Consider the following 12,863-nt stretch of genomic DNA (forward strand, 5'->3'; position numbering starts at 1 on the left):
CAAGCTACATGCTACCAGGCACACTCTTCGTGCCGTGGAAATTTTTTCTATTAATTGTAACTTACTCTGTGTAAATAAAGGCTTAATATCATTTGTTTCATCCATTTATTTTTCAAATCTGAAAAATATGAGAAATCAAGTGCATTTCTGTTATATTTATAGGCCTAAGATTTTCTTTCCAAATACGATTCCATATTTCGAGACATTTCTTCTCATTTAATTACTGTAAAACCTTACAATCCCATCTCTTGAGGAAGTTATTTGCCCGTGTCGTTGAAGGCGTCCAAAACTTTCAGACATTTATTATTTACTTGTTGAAGTTGTCCTCTCATTCGTTTTGTGATACACTTGATAATACTGAAATCCAACATTATCCTCGGTTTCAGCAGTACAGAGTTCATCCGTTACAACGCTAATAGGACCTGTTTAATTTTCACAAAGATCTTGAAATTTTAACTATTGAGCTCATAGTAAGTGCAATTGGTCGCGGCCTTTTCAAGTAAGTCCAGGTGGATTCTTTTATGCTTATGCTTATGCTTATGTCGTTATTGTGTCCAGTAGGGGGACATGTTGGCATAAGTATAAGCATAAGCATAAGCACATTAAAAAGCATAAGCGGAAGACTATCAGCCAATCAGCGAGCACTTTATGCTTATGTCAACGATGTCCTCACTGAACAGAAGCATAACCATAAGAAGAAGAACGCTTGCTTATGCTTATGTCGCGGCCGTCCCCACAAGAGCATAAGTTTCTTATGCTTATGCTTATGCTTTTGCTTGCGATCGGCCTTATCAACATGTACTGGATATATTCCAGGCATATATTTTATAGAACAACTCAAACACTGGGAATATAGCAGCAAGAAGGAACGTAAGTAACGGTGAGTCCTTCTTTCCCGTTTTAAACCATTAACTTCGGACGAATAACCTCGTGATCTGCATAAAATTGAACTCGCTTACATGCCGCAACAGTTCATAACTTTCCTGGTGGAAAAAACAATAACCAATTTTTCCTAAAATGTGAATATTCGAGCAAATGGTATATACAAGAGGCCATTTATACTAGTCAAAGTTAGCCTTTATTTTTTCCTCTCCAAGAGACACAAATGGCGGCTGTACAAAGGTATTTTTCGGCGAAATAAAAGAAAAATCGATTTTTTTTTTCATGATTGTCTTTCAATTCTCGACATTCTGAGAAAATCATTCTTAATATGTTGCCCGATGCATTCGCGGTTCTTGAATACATTAATCTAGTTTTTGGCACTCAGAAAGCATTTGCTGCTATTTGGTTCTCCGAGGACCTTTTGAGTTCCTTTTTGCCTAGTTCCTGTATTGCCACAGAATTCACTTCTGGAATGCGACAATTTTTTTCCTCCTTCGACGCAGATATTTCCATCAGAGTGACAGTAGACTGCTGAGTCAGTTGACCGTTACATTGCATTAGACTCAATTTCAATTTGCGCGAATTTGCCCTTAAATTAATCGAAAATTGTGCCGTTCTCAACCAATCAGATTTGAGAACTCTTTCAGTTAGTAAAAGACCTTAGGCAATTTTCGCTTTTCTCTGTGTATTCACATAAGTTTGATTGACATTTTTGCTTGCCCCACGCGTTCTCTTAATTTACAGGCGTCTTTTTACAGGGCACTTCACTCGAAGATTCTTCCGTTTCCTTTTTCTACTTATTTTGCGAAATTTTTATTCTTTATTCTGATTTGTTTTTGTAATAAAAAGTAACGTTAAGAAATCACGACGTTTCGATCTCTCCGAGGTCATTTTCAAGTGGGAATAAAAATTATAAAATTAGCATAAATATGTTTCTCACAGTAAAACAATAGTCACAGTAGTTAAAAATGTCACGGACGGTAGAATGCAATAAAATGAGTAGCATGAGTGATAAAAATATTTATGAAGTTAAAAAAGGGGTACTAAAACAATGAGACAATAAAACAAGAAAACAATAGTAATAAACTAAAAGCATTGATCTAAACAAGGAATGCAATGCGAATTGAATCACACTGTTTGTTCAGTGTTAGTAAAAAAACAATTCGAAAATAAGACAGTAAAGTTTGTTCTGACACTTTCTTAAAATTTTAAAACCTTGCTCGATGTCATCCGGCTTCTTATCACGTTGCTCTCTTAGGTGGTTTCCAACTGCCGATCCTTTGTAGTCTTTGTGGTCTTCAATTCGTTGGTGTAGGTCGACAAAACCTGCACCACACAGGTCACGCTTAAAGCAATACACTACGCATTGCTTATTCACTAGGGGCGGCTTGTCTTCCCTCACTTTGATATCGTCCTTGATCCTTCGACTTGTGTACACTGGGCTAATTTCTGCATTGATCTTTCGAATGAGGTCGCTAAGCTGCCTGCGCACTGCTTTGGCAGATTTCTGGTCTTTAACAGGCAGCACGATTCTAACTAGAGCTTCTGTCTTCTCATATACTTAGGTACGTGAATCTTCAGACCCTTTTGAATTAATGAATTGACGGATGGTAGACTGCACAACAGCCACTGTTGAACACCATGCTTTATCGTGCGTTTAAGCTCTCATCTACTTGGGAGTTTTTTCATGAGGAATGTGCAGGCTTTAAAGAGACCTTTGCCCGACTACACTACCCAGACAATCTTGTGCAGTGTACCAGTCTACTTTTTAACTATCATTCCGTGTATAATCAACTTGGCTTGTTTGAAATCTCTTTGCTTTGTAACACTGAGTTTCCGCGGTTATTAAAAGAGCGATATGTGAAAGAAGTGTACTGGTCAGCGGTTCTTACGGGCCCATGCTCGCATCAATAAAACGTGTTCTGTACATCCGCCATCTTGGGTATCTTGTTTTCTACACTTCATGGTGTCAGAAGCCGGATGGAGCACCTGAAACCGCCTGAAGCACTCACACTGAGTGCAGCGGCGAACAAAGCCGAGGCATGGCGGCGATGGAAGATGTCATGGGAACTGTACAAAGTGGCAAGTGGTCTCGATAAAAAGGATGAGAAAATTCAAGTCGCCACGTTGCTCCGTGTGCTTGGAAAAGAATGCTTGGAGATTTACTCAAATTTTGTTTGGGAGAACGAAGGTGATCGCGACAAAATTGTGGTAGTGGAGGAGAAATTTATGGCTCACTGTGCGCCGTTGACATCGAGGCATTTTAATCGTCATTTTTTCAGCGACCGCAAACAGCAAGGGGGCGAGACAGTCGATGAGTTTTGCAGCGCTCTGAAAACACTGGCTGAGAATTGTGATCTCGGCGACAAGGAAGAATCTTGGATAACGTCTATTTTTATTCTTGGCCTCAAGGATCAAAGTACGAAGGAGAGACTTATGGAACGAGAACAGAACCTGGAGAAAACATTAACAGCAGCTCGCATTGCCGAAACAAGTAAACAACACACGAAGAGCTTAAAGGATGACGGCAGCAACGTCGAAAGAGTGGATGCAGTGGATGGTTCAGTTCGTAACCATCAAGGTGGCCTCGCGTGTAGGAACTGTGGCATTTTGCACGGGAAAGGTTTAAGCCTTGCTGCTGGCCAACAATGCCACAAGTGCAAGAGGTTGAATCATTTTGCAAAGATGTGTAGAATACCAGGAGGACATAAGAAACAGATAAACACAGTTGATGATTATGACTCTGACACTGAGAGCATGTTTATCGGTGCCGTTAACTCGGGGGACTATGCCATTGCTGCCATCATTAGCAAGACTAGAAAGTTATTCGAAGACCTGCATAAAACCAGTAGGAAGATGTGAGTTAACATGTTAGGTGCGGGGGCACAAACATCAAGTTTTATTTCAAGTTGTGGATGGTAGCTATACCCCACTCCTGGGCCGGGAATCCTGCGAACAGCTGGGCTTAGTACAACGCATAAGCACTATAAGAAGCAAAGGTATCCTGGATGAATTCCTAGAAGTATTCCAAGGGCTGGGATGCCTACCCGGAAAGTATCACATCAGCATTGACCCCTCCGTCCAACCTGTCGTCCATCCACCCAGAAGAATTCCTCACTCTAAACGTGACCCATTGAAGAAAGAACTAGAACGCATGGAAAATGTTGGCATCATTGAGAAAGTGCCTCTAAACGAGCCAGCAGATTGGGTTAGCAGTCTTGTGTGTGTTGATAAATCATTCGGGTTTGCCTAGATCCAAGGGATCTTAATCGTGCTATCCACTGCCATTAGTTGAGGATATCACTTCCAGTTGCGCAGGAGCCACACTCTTTTCAACCCCGGATACCGAGAAGGCTTTCTATCAGATTCAGCTGGATGAGGAGAGCAGCAGACTGTTGACATTTAATACCCCGTTCGGCAGGTATCGTTACCTGAGGATGCCAATGGGCATCAAGTCTGCTCCAGAAGTGTACCAACGGAGAATGGAGCAAGTGTTCGAGGGGATCCAGGGGCTCAAAGTCATTATGGACGACATAATTACATATGGATCTAACCAGGAGGAGCATGATATCCGATTGAGGGATGTTTTGGAGCGAGCCCGAGACAACAATCTGAGATTGAAGAAGTCCAAGTGCCATATCGAGAAGGAAAAAGTGCAGTTTCATGGTCATGTTTTCACAAGGGACGGCTTAAAAACTGATCCCGAGAAAGTCAGGGCAGTAGTTGACATGCCAAGGCCCACTGACAAAGCTGGTGTTCAGAGACTGTTGGGCATGGTCAACTATGTGAGCAAGTTTATTCCAAACACGTCTGACCTTACTTCACCACTGAGACAACTGCTACATCAAGATGTAGAGTGGCACTGGGAGGAACAGCATGAGACAGGTTTCAAGAAAGTTAAAGAAGCCCTTGCTCTTTCACCAGTGTTGGGGTACTATGATGCAAAGAAAGAGTTAACACTCCAAGTAGATGCCAGCTCAACAGGTTTGGGTGCAGCATTGATTCAAGAGGGGCAACCCATAGCTTATGCTTCAAAGGCACTGACGCCCACCCAGCAGAATTACTCCCAAATCGAAAAGGAACTTTTGGCTGTGGTGTTCGGATGTGCAAAATTCGAGGAGTATATTGTGGGTCGTGACCTAACTATTGAAACAGATCACAAGCCTTTGGAGTCAATCATTAAAAAGCCCCTTCACGCATTACCATTGCGCCTGCAAAGGATGTTGGTTCAACTCCAACGCTATCCAGAAATCAACCTGGTCTACAAGCAGGGTACAAGTCTCCATTTAGCGGATGCTCTGTCTCGAGTTCATTTGGAGGAGCAGCTGACAAATGCTGAACAGTTAGATATAAACTTAGTGGAACACATGATCTCAGACATGCAGTTGGTCAGGTTTGCAGAAGAACCTAAACAAGATGAGATCCTTCCTGCCCTGCAAAAGGTGATTTTGTCTGCTTGGCCCGAGACGAGAAGTCAGGTACCCGCTAAGCTACAGGAGTTTTGGAATTACGGAGATGAGTTGACTGTTGGCCATGGGTTGGTCTTGAAAGGTCAGAAGATTTTTGTACCTAAACCTCTACGAGAGGAGATGCTTGAGAGATTACACGAAGGACACCTGGACATCAACAAAACGCTAATGAAAGCACGGGATGTCCTGTTCTTGCCTGGCATGGCTGCAGAAATAACTGAGAAGGTCAAGATGTGCCCATTGTGCCTAGAGAATCGACCATGTCAGCAGTCTGAACCACTAAAGTCCCACGAGATCCCACCACTGCCTTGGGCCAAGGTTGGCACGGACCTCTTGCACAAGAATGGTCGGAACTACCCCGTAACAATTGATTATTACTCCAAGTGGCCAGAGCTGACACTGCTTAACTCAATGACCAGTACTGCAGTCATCAGAGCCTTAAAGTCCCAGTTTGCCAGGTACGGTGTTCCATCAGTCCTAATGTCCGACAATGGTCCATGTTACAGTTCTGAGCAGTTTAAGCCGTTTTCGCAAGATTGGTGTTTTAATCATGTCACATCGAGCCCCGGATACCCACAGTCTAATGACCAATCAGAAAGATCGGTCAAAAACCTGAAAGAAATGCTGGAGAAATCTGATGACCCGTACAAAGCCCTCCTTTCATACAGAAATACTCCATTGGATGGAGTTAACTTGTCGCCGGGTCAGATGCTCATGGGTAAACGTCTGAGAACCTTCATCCCTGTAACTGAGGAGATTCTTAAATCCCAGCTGTATGAGCCTGAGGAGGTACACCCCAAACTAAAGGAAAGGCAAAGAAAGCAGAAACTGCATCATGACCGTACAGCAAAGGAATTGCCGCCGCTGAAGGAAGGCGAGGTCGTGAGACTGAAGGAAGGCAGCAGGTGGAAACCGGCCAGAGTCACACAAATTCTTCCATCACTGAGGTCTTATCAGGTGGAGACAGAGAAAAGCGTGTACCGGAGGAATCGTCAGCATCTGTTTAAGACTGAAGAGTCCCAAACACCAGACGTCACAACTGATGATGTTCCAATGGAAATAGAGTCAGATACTGTGCCTGTTGCCACCACCCCTGATAACCCCGACACACAGCCAGTAGAAATGCCTGTGACGACTTCTACCCGATCTGGAAGAACAATCCGAGAGCCGGAGAGATTTAAGAACTATATCAAGTACTAGAGACAGAGTAAACTCTTGAAAGACTTTTATTAACTTTGTTTGTTGACATTGCCACCTTTAGGTTGTTGTTAAGTTCCTTTGTTTAGCCATGAAGTTTCCGATTTTGTGCTAACTGTTCCATTGTTACTTTTGTAAAAAAACTGGGATGTTCTGGTCAGCAGTTCTTACGGGCGCATGCTCGTATCAATAAAACGTGTTCTGTGCATCGGCCATCTTGGGTATCTTGTTTTCTACACTTCCTGCACTTCAAGAAGTATATGCATTTGTTCCGTGGTATTTTTCTGACTAAGAGCTGTTAAAGTTTGGTAGTCCCATATTCTCTGGAATGCGTCTTTTCGCGCGGTCTAAAATCTCGTTAAATTTTTTCCGCTGAGTCCTGTAAACTCTGAAAGAGAATATCAGTAATGGCGCCAAAACATTAGCTCGCTCGCAAGTTCCTTTTGCACGTATTTGCATGGCAATGTGTATGGCCTTATGTCCCAGTCGGGACAACGAGGATGAATGAGTGAGAGAGTGAGCGCATGGCAATGTAATCTACTGCTTGAGAAACGAGAAATCCACCACTTTGCTTTTATGTCTTGATTGTATAGTCATAGAGCTGATTCAGTGGAAAAACTTTCTTGTTTTTGTAGCTATTTGTAGCATGCACCTAATTGGGCCTCTTGTGGTTCACTTGAAATCAAAAATCGTCAAAACAAACACTGAAAACATCCCAAACTTTCCCCAAGGAATGCTGCGCAAACATTGGAGTGATAATCTGAAGTATCGGTGGCGAATTGAGAAAGCCAGTGAAAATCAAACAAAGAAAATTACATGTATCTTATTAGTTCAGTGTTAAAACTGTTAGAGCTTCCGCACTTGAAAGAAACAGGCTTAGTATTTTTTGGTTTATGTTTCTGCTTTGGAGTTATTTTTAATACTTGGAAAAGATTATTTTTAAATCACTGTGTCTGGTTTCTACTCTCGGGCCTGTATTCGCGTGTGGTGTCAGGAAATAACACTGAAATGATCTTTTCGTTTTTTACGCTTTACGTTGACGCCGACTGACATTCATTTACCCTTTTTTGTTTCCTTTGGCGGGAATTAAGAGAGAAGATGACAGATTTTCATCAGCTGCGAGTCATAATAGAGCGGCGAGAGAGTACAAAAGCCCAGCGCAGGGCCACTGTCAAGCACAACCCCGTTGAGGCCGTTGGATTCACTTGATCTTTGAGAATCATTTGTTAACTAAATTTCATAAAACTGATCCCACTGCTACCAAGGTATACCTTAGACCAATTGCTTTCTTTTCTTTGTTGATTGGACAACAAAGTTTATTGATTTGCTATTTTGCCCGAGGCAGGTTTTGGATTAAAGGCGTGAACTGATGGCGAACAAAAGTTTAAACTTTTACGGCGTGGTGGTGTTTTCGCTGATTGCGATTCAAACAGGTCCAGTGGCATTAGAAAGACAAACGGTAGACGAGGTGGTAAGTGTAGTTCATTGTTTCGTGTGTAACATTGGTTCTATGTAACATAGCAGTAGTTTTGTTTCGTAAAACAGGTTCCCACTGATTTTTTTTTCTCGCATGGCACAGTTAAGCTAATGTTTGCAGCAACGCTATAAAAGCAACATTTGAAACATTTGTCTCCGTCTGAAAAGTAACAAACGAACTTCGTAGGAAACACTTTTTTGTCCGAAAGAATTTCGTGAAGGCTGGTTGGCCGGTTCCTTTCCGTGATCTGTAACTTTTAAGAGGATTAGTAAAAAAAAAACATAACTCATTTACTAAAAGCATTTCAATTTAAAACAAGTGATGGTTGACCTGTAAAGTCCTTGGCGAAATTAAGTCGAACGTTTAATCGCGTTTTCCCTTCAAAATCTGGTTTTCGTACTTAATTTCCTCAGACGAAGCCATTACTGTGATTATAAAACAACTTTGGTACAGAAGTCACATTGAACCATAAAATTTATTAGAAAGCTATGTGCAATAAAATCAAGTTTATGTTGACAAATTTTACTGAGTACAATCTACTTTCAAGGGCTTAATTTATATGAGGACCGTAGCTTCCGTTGATATCACTAGTTTAATTAAAAGAAAAAACACTTCATTCTCCACCGATATTGTGAAGGAATTTTTCGGTCTGTGTCCTTAGAAAACTAACAGCATGTTCATAACTATATGTAATGTAATTTCCTGAAAATAGTCTCATCAAATGCTAATTGAATCTTCACGCAACCTAAGAGTGGTTGGTCAAAAAACGCTGATTAAGGGAGGATTAAAGAATAAATCTTTGTGTGCTGTTAACGTGGCTATAAATAAGCACATCGTGACTATATATACCGCGTTGACTCATTTTTCGTGCTATGTACTCAGTGGCACTTGCATAAGAAGATTAAGGTTATTCCCCAGTATTGCCTTGCGCATCCCTACTGCGCATAATTTCACGCGTGATTAGCCCGCGCATTAACAAATGGCGGCTTTTTCTTTACAGAGAGGTAACTGGTCATTTTCTCGCAAACGAGTATGGTGACCTATCATTTTTTTCTGTTGTTTTGAACTGAGTAATAAATTTCTCTGTGTAAACTAAATATGGACCAATTCTCAGTGTAGAACAAAAACCAATGGTCAGAAACGTGAATTTAGCAAGCAATCGTGACTACAATCATAGTGCTATTATAAGGATTTACATGGATATAAACAAGGTGCTTTTGCTCCTAGACGAACATGGGGACCCCTCATTTTTATTTCAAAATTTAAGTTCCTATAATATAAACAATCGATAGGCAAAGTTTCACAAAAATCTCAGTGCATAAGAAGATTAAGTAGCGGTTGTCAAGAAGTATTTGTTGAGGGTCTTCATTTTCTCTTTCTTTTTTCTTGGAATACCCTGACATACATACTTTATTTAACCATACCATGCGCTTGCGGTCCTTACAGTCCAAACCGAAATCATTTTTTACTACCCGGATATAAGGACGCCAAATTTACACCACCCTGTCAAGAAGGAATTCGTTTGGGCGTGTCAGTTGCTAGTGACGGTGCAATTTAGTGTCTTTTTTCTTTACTGCGACATACCTTAGTTTCTCGCCAGTTACTTTTATCCACATTCACGCTCTGTTGTAAGATTATGATTAGTTGTCTCACGACAGTCCGGCGTTTCTTCGGTAAGGAGATAAAAAGGGTCAGACTTTGTACTTGTTTATATAGGTAGGTCTTCATCAGCTGTTGGTAGTTAATTTAAAACAACACAGCTAATTGTCTAGGTCACAAAAATGTTTTTTCGTTTGGTCTGTTCTGTCGGGCAGATGTTTAGAAATCGCTGAAATTGCTAATTAAACCGAGGTGATAAACTCTTTTAAAAGATGATTATCTACTAGATGAGCTGCCTCTGTTACGGAACAACGTAAGCGGATGTTTGAATTTTTAACGTTAATTTTTGTATCTCGCAATTTAACGTTTAACAACAAGTTAGCTGTGGAAATTGCCCTTCATACTAATATTGTTTACTTTCACTATCAGGAAAGCGATGACGTTATAAATCCTGCCGCTTTCAACGGCGAGCTCTTGAGGCAAGTCCGTGACTCTAATGCTTCAGTCCCCGCTATGGCTGAAGAAATAAAGAAACGTGGAAATGAGCTCAAAAAATTCATTTTACTTCCCCTAATGCGTCACAAAGAAAAGCAAGGGCATAACAGAAATCAGAGCCCAACGAAACATCATGAAGAACACCACCATCAACATCAGCACAATTCTCCATCTGCTGGAATCCATTTGCCACGTCCATCTCCCACATTTCCCTTCAACACGAGGACAGATGAACATGTTGACTTCTCAACTGAAGAATATGCGCAGATTACTCCAACCCCATCGGTGGACAGCTGGTTGACTCGGTTGATCTTTACTCCAAAGCTTCGTTATGCAAGAGCTGACAAAGTTCCCGATGATTCACAAGTAAAGATAGCAAAAATTAGCAGTTTAAATTCCAGTCCTACTCCAACATTCACTCCCGTAAGCTCGGTGATGACGCTGTCGATGCAACCAAATCAGAGCGTGACAGGTATTTTAAAATATTGCGCGTTGGTCACCAGAGTAATTGTTGCTCTTGAGGTGCGAATGTTTCGCTTATAGCACAGTCTCAACGTTCTAATGACAGTAATCTCTATCAATCAACCAGTCAATCAATAAATCAACACTTTATTTAAACACGTTTCGCCTAAGAGCTAAGTAAGGTCGATCACAATACGAACGTGTAAAGGACGAAAGTAGCTGGATTTCATCCCCTTTGGGATCAACGTAGTCATAATTAAGCGTGATATACAAAAGGTAATTGTCTTTTCAGTATTTCATGGTAACCAGGATCGACAAAAGCCTTTCACCGTTATGTCCACTATCATAGGAATAGTTGCTCACGCCACCAAAGGGGAAGCTACTCCAATCCATAACATTTGCACCACACGTAACATTATTATTTTCATAATGTGTTTGCTGCTCTGAGAACTGATTTGGAACACGCTGTAAAACCATGTAAACTCAACCTGCTAGCCTTGTTTTATTATTTTGTAAAGTGAAGGCTCAGTTGTAACTTTGATCCCCCAAACGAAAGGGGAACCACTATGCCCAGCCAAGCCAGAAAATCTTGGGTATCATAGCAGAGGAAAGCACCCTATTGATTTGAACACGGTCTAATCAACCTACCTGCCGCTCCGATAGATGTGTTGCTAGTCTATATGCAGCTCCCACATTTTCTCAGGTTTTGTCAACAATCGCATACTCACGAGTGAAGAGAGGTACTAAAAAGATAACTAGTCCTGTTGAAACCCAACTCAAGGACTGCCAGGCTAAACTTCTCCTTTTCTTCCATAGTGTTTCAACTTACTTGTATCGTGTTGAGATGTCAGACTTTTTATTGAAAAATTATCGTGTACTGAGACACGTAGCATTTTGATGTTTTTTGGTTTGTTTCTGATTTTTGTTGTTTTCATCGGCTTCAGGACACCCAACGGACCCATCAGATGAACAGGATCCTTGCACTGTATGGCAGAACTGTGCTTTAAATCAGCTCCTGAAAGCCAGCCGCTGGTTTCAGAAATTACCCAGCTGTTCTTGTCAGCTTCAACCAGCGCATTTCATCTACAACAACACAATTTACGACCCGGCATTGAACAAGTCCTTTCAGTGGAGAGGAATGAAGGTGGATAAAAAAGGCCTCCTCAGACGTACAGCAGAGTTCTGCATTCGATCTCTTCCACGTACCAGCCTCAGCGCCCAAGTTTGTTGCTATGACTCCAAGTTCCAACTGATCACCCGGGGGACTGGGGCAGGCGCACCGTTCGTTGTGTCCCCGGATCGGAATGCCTCGATGCATTACAAGCTGGACGTCTTGCCTATTCGTCTTTGTAATGGGGACTGGACGCGTTATCACGCCGTGCGCCCTCCCAATAATGGCCGTAACTGTTCTGCAAACCCGGATGACAACGAATTTGCTCTTCAAGTACTGAAGGCAAGGGATTACTAGCCGAGAGTTTTCTACGGACTTATGGCATCCTTAAAACTATGTTCCTTTGATTATTTACAAGAATGAAACATATAAAAGTCTCTCAGTTGCAGAAGAACCTGAGAAAACTAACAACTTATCGTCTGATTGTTTTTCAAGATTCAGTAGTACAATAATAATGTGACGTCATTATATTTTGTAACCGCACCAGTAAACTAGTAGTGGCTATTACCTCAATGATATAATAAACTTTGCATAGTAGTTATGGAGACATTTTGTTATTGCTGCCTTTACCACTATAGAAAAGTCTTTGATCAGTACGTTTATATCGAAATGCAGTTCAAATGTATTTTAGACCTTAAACAAAGCTTTTATTGATAGCTTTAATGATGTTTTGTATGACAAATTTTATTACAATAAACTTTTCATCGAAGACATCATTTTAATGTGAACTACCCGAATCATGAGTACAGAGAGCTATACAAGAATAGTTGGTAGCGTATCCTAAGCAGCACAAATCTGAACAGTTACACAGATTTTGAAGTTTTTTCTCTGAGTCGAAATATACGATTGGTTGAGTGGAGTACGGATAGTTCTTTCATTTTATGCTTAACTGCGACATTTAGCTATCAATGAACGACTCGCATCACCCTACCTAGCTGATATTTCAAACTTTTTTCATTGCGGCTTCAGTCTGTAAGACTTCATTTAGCTTCTGTGTTCAAGACTTTTTGAAAAAGTCATTTTCTCAGAATGTCGAGAATCCAGACAGGCAGAAAAAATCTTTTTTTTCTCTGTACTTCGCCGAAACATGCCTTTGGGTGAACTTATTCAA

At 41.2% G+C, this 12,863-nt stretch overlaps 2 protein-coding genes across 3 annotated transcripts in view; both read left to right on the forward strand.

The window, feature by feature from the left end:
- Positions 1 to 12,863, forward strand: part of LOC145485612 (uncharacterized) — a 194,857-nt gene that overhangs the window by 51,090 nt on the left and 130,904 nt on the right. The gene's annotated exons all lie outside the window — the stretch shown is intronic.
- On the forward strand, positions 7,254 to 12,317 carry LOC145483683 (uncharacterized). Of its 2 annotated transcripts, XM_081462225.1 has the most exons (3): positions 7,254 to 8,019; positions 10,054 to 10,591; positions 11,526 to 12,317. In XM_081462225.1, exons 1-3 carry the CDS (start codon positions 7,918 to 7,920, stop codon positions 12,047 to 12,049), a joined length of 1,164 nt encoding a protein of 387 aa, XP_081318351.1. In that variant the 5' UTR covers positions 7,254 to 7,917; the 3' UTR covers positions 12,050 to 12,317. The 2 variants fall into 2 exon arrangements, with proteins under 2 accessions (XP_081318351.1, XP_081318350.1); XM_081462224.1 differs by lacking the exon at positions 7,254 to 8,019 and having other exon boundaries at positions 8,811 to 10,591.

Source organism: Orbicella franksi, chromosome 4 (genome assembly GCF_964199315.1).
Source record: "Orbicella franksi chromosome 4, jaOrbFran1.1, whole genome shotgun sequence".
Classification (NCBI taxonomy): Eukaryota; Metazoa; Cnidaria; class Anthozoa; order Scleractinia; family Merulinidae; genus Orbicella; species Orbicella franksi.

Excerpts from the sequence above, each read along its gene's own strand:
- LOC145483683 (XM_081462224.1), top strand. The coding sequence starts at position 9,946 with ATGTTTGAATTTTTAACGTTAATTTTTGTATCTCGCAATTTAACGTTT. Across the intron at positions 10,592-11,525 it reads ACCAAATCAGAGCGTGACAG|GACACCCAACGGACCCATCA; the intron begins GTATTTTAAAAT and ends CATCGGCTTCAG.